At 38.6% G+C, this 17,936-nt stretch overlaps 1 protein-coding gene across 3 annotated transcripts in view; it reads left to right on the top strand.

The window, feature by feature from the left end:
* The window catches only part of RAPGEF2 (Rap guanine nucleotide exchange factor 2), a 239,142-nt gene that overhangs the window by 115,402 nt on the left and 105,804 nt on the right, over positions 1–17,936 (top strand). For all 3 annotated transcript variants that reach the window (XM_055144324.1, XM_055144321.1, XM_055144320.1), the window contains exons 5-6: positions 13,082–13,157; positions 15,784–15,951. In XM_055144324.1, coding sequence (XP_055000299.1) covers positions 13,082–13,157; positions 15,784–15,951 — 244 coding nt within the window. The remainder of the gene's footprint in view (positions 1–13,081; positions 13,158–15,783; positions 15,952–17,936) is intronic.

Raw genomic sequence — 17,936 nt, 5'->3', positions numbered from 1 at the left:
TGCTCCTCCCCACCAAAACCCCCCACAAACTCCCAACTGAAACACCGGAAATACAATAAAAATGACAACAGCTGCTATAAAACTCCATTATATCTTTTTTAAATTGTGATTTTAGTTGATTGGGGCGAATTTAGATCATCAACACTAAGTATTCATATTTAGTTCAGTTTTACATATCCTCAATTCTATACATATGTTTTAATTGAGGTAACTTGAAATTACAGTGTGGATAAGCTCTATTAGTCTAGACTTGTGTTTCTGCAGGTGTCTGCTAACACTCTATGGCTCCATCCCTGTGACAATGACCTCCGGCTCCCCCTACCCTGATCTCTCGACCCTGCATCTTCTCTTCCTAAAATCTCAAAGAGGAAAACTTCCATTTGAGAGAATTCTTTTGGATCACTCTAAATCATATGCATATGTTGCAGGATAAGGATATCAGAGGCCCTAGTTGCTAAAGTGATAATTGTTAGCCTGGAGCAATAGTGGGTAGGATGCCTTTCCTGCAGCTGGCCCGGGGTTCCATCCCCAGCATCCCATATTGTCTGTCCCCCAAGCCCACCAGGAGTGATCCCTGAGTGCAGAGCTAGGAGTAAGCCCTGAGCACCACTGGGTGTGGCCCCAAAACAAAAATAATAAAATGATTGTTTCCAATAACTTTGGATTTGTTTTAGATTACCTCATTTGCCACCTAATGAGTAATTTAGTTTAAATAATTCTGTAAACACAGAATGAAGGGTATCTCTGAATAGGGTCTTTGAGGCTTTTATCTTTATACGTTTTAATGTAAAAGCCTATATATATATATATATATATATATATATATATAGTTAATTTTGTGTACAGAATCATATTGCTAGAGTTTTTTTCAAATCATTTTATTTTTTATGGTATTCAATATGCCAAAAACAGTAACAACAAGTCTCAAAAAAAAAAAAAAGGAGCCGTGACTAGTGCCCGCTGAAGCAAATTAATGAGCAATGGGAAGACAGTGATACAGTGATGGTTTTGGGATCCCACACAGTAGTCTTAGGGCTTACTCTTGGCTTTGTTGCCCAGGGATCACTCTTGGGAGTATGGTGCGGGAGGGGAACCTTAAATGTGGTGCCCTGGCAATGGGCAGGCAGGTACCTTTCCTGCTGTGGTACCTCTGACAGAATTCTGCAGAATTCACCAAACAGTAGATTAAAAAAAAGAAAAAGATACTTTATAAGACACTTCCTACCTATTTTTCATAATTACCAAACCATATTTGATGGAGTTCAGACAATAGGCAACAAATCATAGAGTAATATCTATCTATCTATCACTGTATCACTGTCACTGTCATCCCATTGTTCCACGGTTTGCTCGAGCGGGCACCATTAACGTCTCCATTATTCTCAGCCCTGAAATTTTAGCAGCCTCTCCTTATACGTCCTTGCAAATGGTGCCGTATTGGAGACTCTTTCAGGGTCAGGGGGATGAGACCTATTGTTGTTTCTGTATTTGGCATATCGAATACACCAGGGGAGCTTGCCTGGCGGGATACTCTTGGTAGCTGGCTGGGCTCTCCGAGAGGGATGGAGAATATATATGAGAATACAAGCAAGTATGTTAAAACCAAACACATGTGTGCTGCTTTAGTTATATCAGTGGGATAAACTATAGGAGGTCGAGTGGATATTTATGTACCTCTCGGAAAACCCGGCAAGCTACCGAGAGTATTCTGCCCGCACGGGCAGAGCCTGGCAGGTACCTGTGGCGTATTCGATATGCCAAAAACACTAACAATAGGTCTCTTTCCCCTGACTCTGAAAGAGTCTCCAATCGTTGGGAAAGACAAGTAATGAGAGGCTGCTGAAATCTCAGGGCTAGGAGGAATAGAGACGTTACTGGTGCCCGCTCAAGTAAATCGAGAAACAACGGGATGACAGTGATACAGTGAATCTGTATCTGAATCTGAGTTTGAAGTAATCATAGTCATAAAACACAGTAGAGAAGAGCTGCCTTCTACTGCTCAAGCCCAAGAAGTAGAGCTTACCATGTCTAAGAATGTGTTTATAGATCAGAATATACAGAAGATGTTCGAGGGGACCACAAAGATGGTAGACGTTTTCAAAGCAGGTTTTATTACCTACATACCTAACCATTTCAGGATGAGTTCTACTTCTTCCACTGTAATGCAGTCCCATTAGCATGTTTTTAGGGTTCCACGTATCTTGCCAATATCTGATCATTCTCTTTCATATTTGTTGGTAATCTCATTGACATTTGAGGAAGCGTTTCTCTGAAGCCCAGTATGGTGGCAAATTTTTCCACATGTTTACTGACCATTTTTATAATAATTATTTCTTCTCTCCCTCTGCCCCTTCCCCCCATTTTTGAACCACATACCCAGCGTTCTTGTATTGTCTTTGGTAGAATTTCAGTAGCCCCATTAGAGAAACGGGTGGGTGGTAACTGGGAGAGTCCCTGGTGGGGGGAAGAGGGTACGCCAGTGGTGGGTGTGGTGTTAGAACAGTTGTTGTGCGAGTAAAGATATCATTAGCAGTGTTGTGATTCACTGTGCCTAAACAGTTGAAAGTTTTGGGGATTTATTTGGTGGTTGAGGTGAGAGATTGCTGGAAGCACTGAGCCCGAGCCTGGCTCAGCCTTGCTCAGCCATTCATTCAGACCCACCCATCATTCCCTCTCATCAGCCAGCAGTGCAGGTCTGTTTAAACGTTATTTCTTAAGGTAATGACTTCCGTCTCCAGTGACTTTTATAAACATGGGCCTTTCTAAAGGGATGATGGCATGAGAGGCAGGCTTCCTTGCATGTTTAACCTGGTGCAGAAATGTCACGTGCAGTGAAATGAACACTTAACCAAGGCGTCTGGGATAGGATGTCTGTCTGCTTGCTCATGGGAAAAGCTCTTCTGGACCTCGGCGGTTACACAGACTGATCAGCCACAGGCCCACTTGGCCTCTCTGTAGCCGCCCAGCAGCTGTTCTGCTGTTTGTTCCCCAGCAGTGCAGACACTAGCGGAGTCCTTGCCATCACACCTCTGTCCTCTGCCGGTTTCATATGTGACAGGGGCGGGAAAGTGCTCCCTTCCCCCTAATGCAGGCCGAGGTGAGAATCACCTTTTTTCCCCTCTCGGTGAGACAAGAGCAGAAGTGGCAGAATTCGCCTCCTCTCCCAACTTCTTCCACGTTTAGATGGAAATTCCTGCCGGCCTTTACCTTGATACTCCCTCAAACCAGGTGTCCAGGTCACCCACCCGCCGGTGGGGAGCAGGGTGCGGGGGGTCCAGCTCGGTCAGCTCTGATACCAGCACTGCACGGCCGCGGACATCCACACGCTTGACCTTGAAGCCTCCGAGGAGAGCGGACGCTGCATAACTGCCCTCCCCGCCCCTGGCTGACACGAGGGCAGATAATGAATTAATAGAAATTGATAAAGAGCGCCTGTCAGCCCCGCCGCTGAGGTCACGCGGCCGGTATGCGGAAACGGCCCCTGCCACACGCGCCCCGCAGAACTGCAGGCAGGAGGGTGGGCGGGTCATCGGAGCAGGAAATTAGCCGTCAGAAGGAATGCTGGCTCCCTGCACGGGCCCGCAGCGCGGCCGGCCGCGAGGAACTGCACGGGGCGATGGGGCGCGCGCAGCGCTGCAGAGACACCAGCTCGCGGGCGCTAACTGCTCCTTCGCACGCGGCGTCCGAGACAGTGCAGGTTAGAGGGTGTTTTTTTTTTTAATTTAAATAAATTAAACGTTAATAGCATAAATGTGAAATGTTGAGTACTTGTGGAAGTGAAATGGACTACAGGCCGACTGCGCGCAATGCAGAGTAGGCGGCCTAGCTTTGCGGCCTCTGCTTGCATTCTTGATTTCTTGGGCTCTATTTTTATAAGCAGAAGTTAAATGTCGAGACTCACTGTGCAGAGGGAAAAATCAGCCTCTGTTAACTCGTGCTGGGGGTGATTGTTAACACTGTTCTAAAATGAACCTTGGAGGGAAAAAAATCAGGGAAACTTCAGTGTACCCTAAGTTTTCCCAAATACTGAATTAGTTTTGAAATAGGAGCCTTTTAAAGATCTCGCTTTAAAGACGGCTGTAATTCACCCCCCCCCACACACACACACCCCTATATGCTATCTGTGTGTTTATTTTTGTTTGGAATGGCTATTACTTTTTAAAAAAAATTGAATTGAAGTTAAATAAGTGAGACATACATATTTTTAAGAGATTATGTGTATTTGTTTAGTCAACCCACTTTCCTCGGTCGTGTCTATTAAAATGCATTCCTGTGTATTTTACTGATTTTGAGAATGGATGTTATGAATTTTATGAATGTTATCCATAACATCAGAAGTTTCTGTTAGATTTTTTTTTTATTATTTCTTAATAAAAGTTTGTTTTGCTGTCCAAAGATTATATCAATGAATTTTCTGTTTTCTGTGTTCTGAAGAAATAGATGGTTTTATGTTACACCTGGTGGTGCTCCAGGCCTTCCTCCTGGTTCTGCACTCAGAGATCATTCCAGGCCGGGCTCGGGAACTGTATGGAATGCGCAGGTTGGCTGGGTGCAGGGCAAGTGCCTTGCCCGCTGTCCTATCACTCCGCCCTAACTTTAGATTTTAAGCAGCAAAGTAAGACTAACTTGACTAATTTTAGAAATGAGGTTATGAAAAAATTGACATTGTAATGGTTACACTTCCCATTATTTTATAGATTAGAATTGCCCACCGCTATAACCTCAGTTTGCTTGCCTGATGTTCCCTCGCTGGCGCTAGTGTGACATGAATAAGTTTACATTCCACGACTGAGGACCTGCATTCCTCAGGATAATTCTGACATACAGCAGGAATGTGGAGGCCTGTACAAAGGGCAAGGCTAGGGACACTGATAGAAGAGCTTCAGCTTCTGTCCTCTCTGGCTGCCTTTCGTGGAAATGCACAAGTGTAGAAAGAAGCTCTCGCAAAATGTGCTCACCCAAACCTAGGACGGGCTGCCTGACCAGTTGAGAGCCTCCACTCAGGCGCTTAGGAAAACTGGGTAAGACTTTATATCCACAGACATGGTGCGCTCTTGGAAATCTTGATCCTGACAATATATCACGCGATTATTTTCTCTACTTTATGTTTAGTATAAGATTAATTGTAGTAGGTTTTTGCCTGCTCATTTGTCATTGCAAAGCAGTTTCATTTGAAACCTGTAAAATATCGATCTTTTTTTTTCAATTGTAGGAACAATTTATAATTCTAATTTTAATACTTTTCTGTGTACAAACTGAATGGTAACAAGAATCTGGAATATTAAATCATTGTTACCACAACCATTCCTGAATAAGTTGACCAGAGGGAAAATGAACATTATAAATAATTAAGCTGCAAGTGATAATGAATCTTTTGCTGTTTGGTTTTTGGTTTGTCTTTCTTCCTTCTTTTCTTCCTTCCTTTCTTTCTTTCTTTCTTTCTTTCTTTCTTTCTTTCTTTCTTTCTTTCTTTCTTTCTTTCTTTCTTTCTTTCTTTCTCTCTCTCTTTCTTTCTCTTTCTTTTTCTCTTTCTTTTTCTCTCTCTTTCTTTCTTTTTCTCTTTCTTCCTTCCTTCCTTTCTTTCTTTCTTTCTTTCTTTCTTTCTTTCTTTCTTTCTTTCTTTCTTTCTTTCTTTCTTTCTTTCTTTCTTTCTTTCTTTCTTTCTTTCTTTCTTTCTTTCTTTCTTTCTTTCTTTCTTTCTTCTCCTGCTGCTGCTCCTCCTCCTCCTCAATATATAGCATTGCATGCAGGAGACCTGGGTCTGATCTCTGGCACCTCATGGTCCCTTGAACACTGCCAGTAATTCCTTGAGCATAGCAGGTGTTCCCTACTTCCTTCTTTCCCTCCCCCTCTCCCCCAAATATATTGCAGAGAACAGGTAGATTGACTTGGAATGAGTGACTGCATCACTGTCTGTCTGTTGTCTTTGATTGTTTAATGTAAGTAAAGACATTGTAAAATTACGATGGAATTCATCGTAATTTTGAATTGGCAACGATGGATGCCAAGCTATACAGTGTATTTTACAGAACAATCAGAAGAATTTAAAATAGAAGGTTATAATTAAAATTTATGTTGTGTAGAAATAGAAAACTCTTAGGACTTTAGGGGGAGAAGACCATACCGGGCAGTATTTGGGGGACTAAAGGCGTGAACTTGGGGCTCCAGCACACAGAGCATGCCCACTAGCCTTCTGAGCCCTGTTCCTTAACTCTATTCTCACACACATTTGCTATTCTGCTCCGTTTCTTATCTCTGGTTATATGACCTCTTGTCAAAGGCTGGTGTCTAGAATAGAAAGCTTAAACAGATTTATAAATATACAGGATATGTTTCATTGATAATTCTTCCTTTTGAAAATTACTCATGATGTATATATGAATATTTTCTACACATGCATATATTTCAGTATATACACATAGACTGAAACTACTAGTGCACCAGGAATTTCTTTTTTTAACTTTGTAATAAAGTGTGTCACTTTAAGCACTTAAGCCTTAAAACTTCTTTGCTTTCTTTGATTTGTGGCATTATGAGTACGTTTCAAAGAGGGCTAGCTTCTGTAGATTTGACATTCCAATCTTTACCTTTTCCAGGGTCATCTTCGACTTCTTGATGTTTATTGTTAATTCTGCTCAGTTTCACTGGTCTCCTGAAATAGAAGAGCAAATTTGCCTTTTCTATTCAGACCAGTTAGTGAGTGGACCTAGCCAGCCTTAGAGACTCCACCTTTCAACAAATCTGTGTTCTCCATTTGTCACTGGGTTGTTGCTTGAAGTGAAAATATATAGGCAGTAAAACAGTATGCCGGAGGAGGTCTGGAAATTATTCTGCATAAATGTCAAACAAGCTTAACAAAGAGTAGAGTTTACATATTACTGAATGTGGAAAGGGACTCTAGAAAGCCAAATGTAGGTATTTCTCTTGCTCTCTGTTGAAAGCCAGGGAAAGGGTAGATTAGTACCCTGAGAAACGACCACCCTGCATCATGGAGCCTCTGATTTGAGGCACCTTATTTAACCCACCTTTAAGCAAATTGGCTTTCGGTTAAAGTGACACAGATATCTGTAGAAATCTGCTATGTGCCCATTTAGTGGTCGTGGGGCGTCTGGGCCAGTCAAGCTGCTTCTGCTCTGTGTTCAGGAGTCTCTCAGAGACGCTAGGGAATCATCTGTTGTGTTGGGGATTGAACCAGGATCAGCCTTGTGCAAAGCAAGAGCCTTAATGCCCTTTAACCAATTTGAGGTGTGATTTAGTGACAGTAGTTACAGTTCCTGTTCTATGGCTAGCACTGCTACCAATTTTTAAAGCTGATTCTGTAACCCTCTACCCCCACCCCTTTGTAACCCTTGGTAGCCTCTAATCTACTTTGTGGCTTTATTGCCTATTCTATGCATATTTCATACAATATTTGCTCTTCTGTGACCTGCATGCTGCATTTTGTATACTTTCAAGACTTACTCATGTTGTGACATTTATCAAAATATCAGTCATATTGATACATGCCAAAATTTGGTTGAATAATATTTTTTTGTATATATGTGTTACATTTTCCGTCATACATTATCCTGCTAATGGAAACGTAGTGTTTCCCATGTTTTGACGATTATAAGTGCAATGCAGTGAACATTGGTATATGAAATCTGGCTGAATTCCGGCTTTCTGTATTTGGGATTTTTTTTGCATGATAATATGTCTCCAGTTTCCCTCCCAGCTATCACCTCCCTGCACCAAGCTGCCTCTATGGAAACACTTTTCTTCTCTCTCTTGCTTGCTCTCTTTTCCCTTTTGTATGTAATGGTTTGCAGTACAAGTACTGAAAGGTTACCATGCTATGTCCCATTAGCTGCTTTCAGCACTCAGTTCTTATCCAGAGTTATCATTTCAGCTATCATTGTAATAGTGGCCTCTTCACCATCCTAACTTTATTTTTGTGTATTTATCTAGAAATGCTTGGTCAAATGATAAATTTTATGATTAGCTTTTTTGATGCAACTCTAAATTGTTTTCATAGCAATTGCAATAATTTTGTTCACTAGCAAAGTACAGTTATAAGTTCTTTGTAAGTTATGTGGTCATAAGTTTTTTAGATCCTTTCTCACACTTGCTTTTGGGGGGTGGGGGTGGCGGCAGTTTATTTTGGAGCTGCTCTTGGTGGTGTTCCTGTCTCTATGCTCGGGGACCAGTCAAGTTCAGGTTGGTTGCATGCAAGGCAAGTGCCCTACCGCTGTCCTGTCTCCCCAGCTTCGAGTTATGGGAATTTTAAAAAAATATGTAAATTTATTTAAAATGTTTTTCTCAGATAAATTATTTTTAAGTATTTTCAGCCATTCTTAAAATTATTTGTAAGTATTTCCTCAGTCATTCTTTATATGAGGTCCCCAAATTTATGTGACCTACTGCACCCTTAAAAATAGTAGTAGTCAGCACTCCCCTGGAAATCTACCCTCATTAAATGAACAGAGGAAATCTCCACCCACAAGGGTACCTACACTGCAGTTGACCCATTATTGCACCGCGCCATGGAGGGCAGTCTCGGCCCATCTGGAGAAAGGCTGCTCCCGATGGTCTTTCCAGTTTCGTTATAAAGTCTTTTGATGTACAAAAGTTTTCCATTTTGGTGAAGTTTATTTGTCTAGCTTCCCTCGATGACCCCTTCTCTCAGTGGTATGTCTAAGAATCCATTGCCAAATTCAAGGTCAGAACGTTTTATCTTTTCTCTAGGATTGTAACTTGAATTTAGGCCAGTGATCCAGTTAGAGTAGGATTTTGCATCAAATGAGAAGTGTCATTCTATTCATTTGGAAATGCAGTTGTCCCAACATCTGCCTTTAGCGTTTGCTGAAGAGATCATTGGTGTCTTATAGGGTGATTTAGCACTTTGGACCTTAAGGTGCTTGAGTGGGGCAACAAAGATAGTGCAGTTGGTAAGGTGCTTGACTGCATCAGCCGGATCTGGGTTTGAATCCCGGCATGAATTCCGATACTTCATTTGGTCCCTGAGCACTGCCAGGAGTGATCCCTGAGCAGAAAGCTAGAAGTAAGCCCTGAGTACCGCTAGGTGTGCCTCCCCCCCACCCCCCAAATCCCAGGAAAATCAAAACCATTTACTTGGTCATAGGTGTATGTACATTTATTGTTTTTTTTTTTTTGGATTCAGAGTTTTCTTCCTTTTGTTCACTTTCAAGCCTATGTGTATCCTTAGGCCATTATCACTGTTTTGATTACTGCAGCTCTTTAAGTTTTGAAATTGAGAAGTGTCAATCCTTTTGTTTATTCCCTTTCAGGATTGCTTTGGTTAATTAGTGCCCCCTGCAATTCCATATGAAATTGGTTATGGACTTTTCTATCTCTGCAAAAATTGACTCTTGGAGTTTCATAGGGAATGCATTGAATCTGTAAATCTCTGAATCTGAAAATACGATACATTGTTAAAAAAGAATTGCTTTGGTACACCTGTCTGTGCCTATAAGTTTTCTTTGTTTGGGGGCCACATGCAGAAGTGCTATGGGGTCAGCCCTGGTTCTCCGCTCAGGGGCCATGCCTGGCAGTGCCTGGGGAGCCCAAGGCCGGGATTTGAACCAGGGTCACTGTCACAGACTCATGCCAGGCAAGCACCTTCATTAACCTTTGTACCAGCTCTCCAGCCCGTAACTTCATTGACAACAGTGGCAACAAGGAAAATTTGCAGAAGAATGTCGTATTATTTTGAAATAATTCACACCTATTTCTGACCAATTTTTTAAAATTCTCAGTATTCACAGATGTACTACTAGATCTCTGCATTATTTTAATCGTCTTTATCACTCTTAAACTTTTTTTAAAACCACGAATAAAAAAAGAAACAAATGGCATCAACTTCCAGCTGCTATTCATAGGACTAAATTAAGTATTCTTTTTAATTTGTGCCTGTAGTCCTACAGGAAGTCCTTTGAAATTCCTTGTTTGTCAGAAACTTTGCAGTTTTGGGTTTTCCTCTTAGAAACATCGCTAGACAGTGTTCTGTCGTAGATCATACATGGATTTCTATTAGGCTTTGCCAAATAGTTTTCAGTTTTGTTTCTTTCATAGTGTATTGCCATTTTAAAGTGTGTCCTTATATTATTTGTTGTTTACTATATTGCCAGCTTACTGTGCCAATAGCTTTTAAAGAATCTTAAATTTCACTGTGACTTTTAAGAAAATATGAGAACTTACTACTATTTGGTTGTCACTAAATGCTGTGTACATTTGTTCACTTTCAAGCCTAGCCTGTTTCATTGTGCTTAATTGCTGCTTTTCTTCTCCCACATAAAACTTTACACCATGTCCTGAATTACATTCTTACTAGTTTTAGCTGTGCTTTACCACTTAAACATGTATACTTCCTCTGAGAACATGAAGAATTTTTTTTTATTTTTCTACTTAGTCATAAAATATTTAAAAGAATTGATTTTAATATGACTCATAGAGAATCTTATTGCCTATACATCTGTTTTCTTGTCTTTTAGAAATTTCTTGACTTGTAGAAATTAATAATAAAAGTTTATCTTTATAGAACGTAGTGTTTCAAAAATTCAGATTGGTATAGTCAGACGTGTTTTATGGACTTAATGACTTACTGGCTGTCGGTTTTGTTTGTTTGTTTGTTAGTTTTTTTTTTTATTGCTCTCTGTTCATTTCCTGCCATCTTACTTAGCTTGTGCCTAGAGTAAATCATGTTTGTGAGAAAACGAGAGATTGTCATTAATCATGCCTGGCACATGTGTTCATGACCTTCACAAAAGTACTTTTGAGGTTGCTGCTTTTGGGTTCCTGTTGTGTTTGGGGGAGGGGGGCATTCATAAATAAAGTTATTTATGATTTATTCTCTTGTGCCAGAATGTGTTGTGTGTTTTTGCTTCCTCAGCGCACTGTATTCTTGATATCAGTCTAATGGAGAGTACCATTTCTCTTGCGATTACATCTTTATAATGGTCAATAGAATTTAAATCTTCTGTAATTATGAAGGGAATTTTGTCAGTGGACACATACTTTTCATTGCACCTCTTAGGGGCTGCCTTCTTACTCTCAAAGCAATAGGTTTCCGTACTTTGCTTCTCAAAGTAATAGTATTAGTGCAACTAATATGCAGATATCTTCCTAATGTTAAAATTATGTTGATGCAATGACTAATTGGTAAGAGGATTTATACCTTAGTTCTGAAATATGGAGTCCTTGGTACTAGAAAAATTGGCATAAAGTAAATGATGACCACATTGTTTATTTGTGTGAATGTTATCCCTTTTGTTGCTAAAATTTTTAAGAACTGATTCTAGCAGGATTTGTGGTTGGAAGTTGGACTCACCTGGAGGTGCTCAGGGCTTACTCCTGATGCTTTACTCAGGATCACTTGTGACAGTGCTCGGGGGGACCATATGTGGTTCTGAGGATTTGAGTCAGTGACGGATGCATGCAATGTAAACCCCCCTGTCCTTTCTTTGGCTTAACAGGACTTTCTAAAGCTATGTGTAAATATGAACATAGTATGCATTAAAAGTATTTTTTTTCTTACTACATGAAATTGTGAAAAAGGAAAACCATTGAATTGTTTATGAAAGCTATCCATATAATTTAATAGAAGCTAGTTGTATAATTTAATAAAAGTAGATAAAGCTTAAGAGTCCCAAAGTTATAATTTTCTCCAGATTCTAATAATTTAATAAGAAAACTTACACTACACACATACACACATGTATTTACATGCCATATAGCAGATCTAATTGGCTATGTTTCTCTTCAGTTTTCAAAGAAACAGAATTTTGGAACAATAACGGACTTAAGTGGTGCCCTAATGTAATATGATAACTTTATTTTCCAAGTGAGGAGAATTCAGAATTTGAAAATGGTCAAGTTTTCTGACAACATCAGTGATAAGATTTAGAATATTGACTCTTTATCTTACATAATCTCTTTATCTAATGTGACTTTTCTTCACCAGTTTAATTCTAATCCATAAAATGCTTATGTCTTACAAAGGGGGTTATAAAACAAATTATTTCTGTGGAATTTACAGAGTGTCTAATTGGAAACACTTGTGCTCAATACAATAGTCTTCAGCAAAAATTTTTTCCCTTGAAGATAGGTTATTAAGAAGGGTCACTAAACAGGTTCACCTAGAGTGAAGGGTCTACTTTGGGAGCAGTATAAGGAGTGACAGCTCTACCCAGAGAGTGGAGGTCAGGGTCACCAGTTCATGCCACATTCCTAGTTGGCATAGATCTGTGTCTGAGAGTAGCTCTGCTCCGGGGTGAAAAGGAAGATGGCACCGAGCGGGTGGCAAATGCGCCACCCCAGGCCAGTGGTGCAAACTTCTCAGGGGGTATGTGCTTTCAAAAGTCAATGTAAAAAAAAAGGGGGGGGGGCGCTGGAGTGATGGAACAGCGGGTAGGGCATTTGCCTTGCATGAGGCTGACCTGGATTTGATTCCCAGCATCCCATATGGTCCCCCTGAGCACCGCCAGGAGAGATTCCTGAACGCAAAGCCAGGAGGTAACCTCTGTGCATCGCCGGGTGTGACCCAAAAAGAAAAAAGAGAGTCAGTGTGTCTACTTGAATATACATTGTGTATAAGAAAGAGTCCTAAGTTGAATATACTTTTAAACATTTATTTGAAATAAGTTCATTTTAAAAATGAAAATAAGTTGATTTTAGAAAAAGCGCATATTTTCAGGTGAAGTTTAACATCAGTGAATTAAGTGTAGGAGTGTGCTTGCATTTTATACTTACTTGCATCTTTTTATGTTGCCATTGACTCAGTTCCCATTCCTCTTGTAGAATATACTAAATCTTCACCTCACTGGGAAATATTTTTAAATGCCTTTCACACAACACATTCATATTGATTTCCTTTATATTTTGTTAGTTTTAAAACCGTGCGTTTGCATTTTTCAGAAAAAAAAAGTCTCAGATGTAATCATTTGAAAGATTCTTTTCCATTCCATGTAATCATTAAAGATATTTTAATGTGTGAGTTATGAATTTGTACTGTTTTTCATTTTTATCTGATGGTTGACTTATTCATAATTTGTATTTCTAAATCTATTTTTCTTTTTAATTCTAGTTTTGGCAAGCGTTCTGCAGGAAGCTTTAGGCGCGGCTGTGAATGCATTGTTTTAGAACCCTCTGAAATGATTGTGGTAAGGATATTTGTGTGATGTTCTTTTGAATCCACATAGAAAGTATGAAAGTAAAGCACTTTCATAAATAGATTATATAGTTTTATAATTTTGATATACAGCTTTTGTGCAGTTAAGTTCGTACTCAACATATTGTAATTATTTATAGGGTTTCTTAAATGAAAAGATCCAAAGTTGTTTTTGAGGGGGATGGTGGGTATTGGGGTCACACCTGGCAATGTTCAGGGGTTACTCCTGGCTGTGCACTCAGGAATCACTCCTGATGGTACTCAAGGGACCAGATGGGATGCTGGGGAATCAAACCAGGCTGGGTGTGTACAAGGCAAGCATCTTACCTGCTGTACTATCTCTCCAGCCCCCGTAAGATAGAAATTTTTAGAAGGGACAAGTGCTTAAGTATTTGGTGCATGACATTTGTAAATCAAATTGTGGTAATGACATTTAATTTAAATTTGAGGAGAATCTTTGAAATGCAGCAGGTCACAAATATTAGTAGAATGAGATTCTTCTAGGTATGAAGACATATCTTCAAGCAGCAGTTAATGAAAGACAATAAGTAATTCCTTCAACTAATTAAAAGAAAATTAGACTGGTATGCTGACTGAACATGCTAGTAAGGCCTTAAATTTTAATTGAATTAATATAAATTTATTAACATAATTTTTTTATTAGTGCTTATTCAAAGCCCATGTTTTCCTTTCCTGTGTAAGAGTGATATGCTAGATAAGTATTCCTTTTCTGGAAGTCAGCATTGAGGGGCCAAGACGTTGACTCAGGGTTAGAAAATACGCTTGCAAACCAGCGCCCTGGCTTCCACTACTAGCACTGAGCATCAGTGGAATTCCTTTAAGCCCCACTCCCCCCCAGAAGTTTAGCAACAAAGACAACTTTGCCAATCGTGGTGTCTAAATAAAAATTAAATTAAAAAATATAATTTCCCAAACTAAAATGAGATGGGAGGAAATCCCAGTACGGTTACCTTATTGCTACTCCAATCACCTTCGCCATCAGCACCCAATCTGGGAAGGAAAGCTTTGAGCATTCTAAATATTGCTTTGAGCTTTAAGCATTATATTTTTTTAATGTTTTTTTTTTTTTAAGTTAGGCCATAGCCTGGCCCTGCTTTTTATTTATTTGTTTGTTCATTTATATATTTATTTATCTTTGCTTTTTGGGTCACACCCGGCGATGCACAGGGGTTACTCCTGGCTCTGCACTCAGGAATTACCCCTGGCCGTGCTCAGGGGACCATATGGCATGCTGGGAATTGAACCCGGGTCGGCCGCGTGCAAGGCAAACATCTACACTGTGCTATTGCTCCAACCCTCGAGCTTTAAGCATTCTAAATATTAATGGGAACCTGTTTGTCCACTTTAAACCGAGTATTTGGGAAATGACTACTATGTCTGTTATGAGACATTTTGGATTTTCCCCCTAGAGTATAGAAGAGAAATTCAAAAATGTTGAAACTTCTCTGTCAGAGCTAGTGAAGACTTGCACTAAAATTCAAAAAATTTACTGGAGTTTGATAGTGGCCTAGTGATTTGGAACTGGAAGAATGAAGGTGGATAGGACTTCACAGCAGTGGGTTTTGAAACTCATTGTAGATATTTTCTAGAACTTTTGGCTTCTGTCAGTGTTACTACTTGAGCTTCTCTGAAGGATTTTTTTGTTTCTCCTTTGGGAGTTGGATGGGTTGGTGGCTTTGGGCCGCAGCCAGCTGTTCTCAGGCAGTTGTGGCAGGTTTGGGCCACAACCAGTTGTTACTCCTGGCAGTTCCCCAGGGACCATATGGCATTGCTGGGTTTGACCCTGGATTGGCCATTTCCAAGGCAAGTGCCTTTCCCACTGTTCTATCTTTCTGGTCCGGAAGGATATTTGTTCTTAAAATTTTTTTTCCAGAATTTTTTATATTAGCTGATGCATACAAGTGCTAGATTTGCAAGTATAAGAACAGTCTTAGAATCTGCATCTATCTCCATTGGAAGCAATTATTTTTTTCATTATTTAAGTACGGTGAGAATTAACCTCATGCAACTTTGATTCCGTTAATTCATTTGTCAGAGTTTCAAAATGTTTAAAAGAGGAACTTTTTTTAAAAAACTAGCACTATTTATTAAAAAAATAAGAAAAGAAACTGAATATACAAAATGAAAGTAGGAAGAGAAACCCTTAGTCTACTAAAGTTATTCTGCTCAGAATGTTGTTTTGAGTCATTTGGGATTTAGAGTTTTACAGATTTGCTCATTACTCATTTACATCAGATTTTTTTGAGCTTTAGTTAAGACAATGGGGGAAGTTGCTTTCATAATGTGTACTAATGTGTCCTGTGAGATCTTTCGCTAATACTCGGGCACAAAGACTACTGAAAATATCCTTCCCTTTGAAACTTCAGGAAATTCAAGAATTACCCATATTGTCCTAAGTGGAACTGAAAATGCCTTTTCATAAAAGAAAAATTACTCAAAGCAGATTTGTTCCCGAGAAGTTCAGAAACTATCTAGATAGTTTGTCTACACATGTCTTTGCAAGATGAAAACATTTGAATTTTCTGTGAGTTTTATTGTTTCTGATCTTAATATGGAATGTTACATGTGAAAGAATAAAATTTGGGTATTTTTGCCAGGTGGACTATATGGATGAAAATGAAGAATATTTTCAGCGCCAAGCTTCTCATCGGCAGTCTCGAAGGAGATTCCGGAAAATCAACCAGAAAGGTGAAAGACAAACCATCATTGACACTGTGGACCCTTACCCTGTTGGCAAACCACCTTTGCCTCGAGGCTATCATACGGTAAGTTGGGACTGACTGTTCTTCTGCCTTTATTTTATTGGGAATTCTGTGAAAAGACATTGAAGTTTTCTACTTGGAATAGTTTCTTTCTTTGATAAACAGGCAAAGTAGATTTTGCTGGATACACATAATATGAGTAACTGTAAATATCATTAAAGTAAGACATAAAAAGACGTTTAGCTATTTTCTGAAATTGTTTTCTAAATGATCAGCTTTGTGATCAGCAGATACAATTTTGTGTGAGGGATATTTTAAATTCTCAGTTTATAATTCTAGCCTCCCTTCTCACCTCAGTGATGAGGTATCATGTATTATTAATGCCTGTTTTTCATTTAAGTTGATTAAAATTACACAGTATTTCATTGCTTTTCATACTATTGTGAGAATACTGTGTGAAAATAGTTTTCCTAGTATGACAAAATAAAATAATTTGAAATGATATTTTATAACAGGCCCTACTTTAAAAAGGTCTGAACTATTTTGTAATAGGTTTAAAGATCCTTTTGAATGCTGTACAATGCACTTAAATGTCATTTGTTATACCCATCGAGGGCCAATTCAAGATAATTGCAAATATATTTAAGAATTCTTATTTTTTAAAAGATGGTAGCTTAAGCTTTTAAATTTAATCATATGTGTAAAACTGTTAAATGAACAGTTATTATAAAAATAATTTAAAATAAAAATGAGAAAACGGGTAATTGGCAGTTTTGTTTCTCACTTTTTTTTTCTTTTTCTTTCCTTTTGCAAATGACTATAATAATGCATTGGAAAGTGCATATACCCTTAAAATGATGTACTCATTTTTAGTAACTTTTTGTGCTGTATTATGTTTAATATCTATTGCATATAGTCTATTAGTGTTTTTTATATTGAACTACTTAATCAGTTCTGACCATAATTTATCCACCTACTCATTTTACTGCCCATGCACTGTTTTAATACAAATTTTGTAGTTGAATCATTTCATTGAACTTATTTGGAAGGGTTGCTTTATTTTATTTATTTTTTTTATTTTTTGCTCGTCATAAAGACAGCTTTGTTTGTCTGTTGGAGAGACTTGATATTTAAAAAAAAAATCTGTGAAAGGTTTTTTTGTTACCATTTTCTATAGATGAAGGTAGTATTTTAGTGTTGATAAAGCATCCTAGGAGATGGAACTGTGGATTAAAAATAGTAGTGAATATTTATAGAATTATATAGACCAATATTTCAACTTAGTACTAACATTTTTAATATTCTTTCTATTTTGGAATTATTTTTCAAATTAGATCCCATACTGAGAGCTTTAGTGAGAATGTGGATTATTTAAAATGTCTCATTACTATTTTTGATTTTTGTCTTGGGGTCACATCCAGCTTAGGGTTTACTTCTTGCTTTGCACTCGGGTCACTCCTGGTGGGCTTGGGGGACAATTATGGGGTGCCAGGGAACTGACGTCGTTCAGCCATGTGCAAAGCAACCACCCTACCTGCTGTACTCTCTGACCCTGATTAAAAGAAAAAATCTTTTTTTATAATTACATGCTGACATTCTTAAGCGGTCTTTCAAATATTTTTCTGTCTGGTCAGTGGTGTCTTCATTAGGAAAAATTCTGTTTTAGAGTGAAAATAAAATTTAGTCACTAATTACAATATAATATGACACACTAGTATTTTAATTTTAACAGATGAGGTCATATTGGCAGCATGGTCATAACTGAAAATGTTAAAATCATGTTTTTAAATATGTTATTTTACTTAAATATATTATTTTAGTGTAAGAAAACAAGATAATCTTGTTTAGTATGTATAGTACCACAAGATCAGATTTTAAAAAAGTATGAGATGAAAATCATATATTTCATTAGTCTTAAGTCATAATTTACTTTTGACGTTTTTGAATGAAAATAGGATGGACTCAGGATAAAAGGCTTATTTAACTTTTTATAGAGCTGAATTATTGGTGTGGATGGGTGGAAGGGAAAACTGGGACCATTGGTAGTG

Source organism: Sorex araneus, chromosome 7 (genome assembly GCF_027595985.1).
Source record: "Sorex araneus isolate mSorAra2 chromosome 7, mSorAra2.pri, whole genome shotgun sequence".
Taxonomy (NCBI): Eukaryota; Metazoa; Chordata; class Mammalia; order Eulipotyphla; family Soricidae; genus Sorex; species Sorex araneus.
Note: the sequence above shows the minus strand (reverse complement) of the source record. Positions and strands in the feature narration are given on the sequence as shown.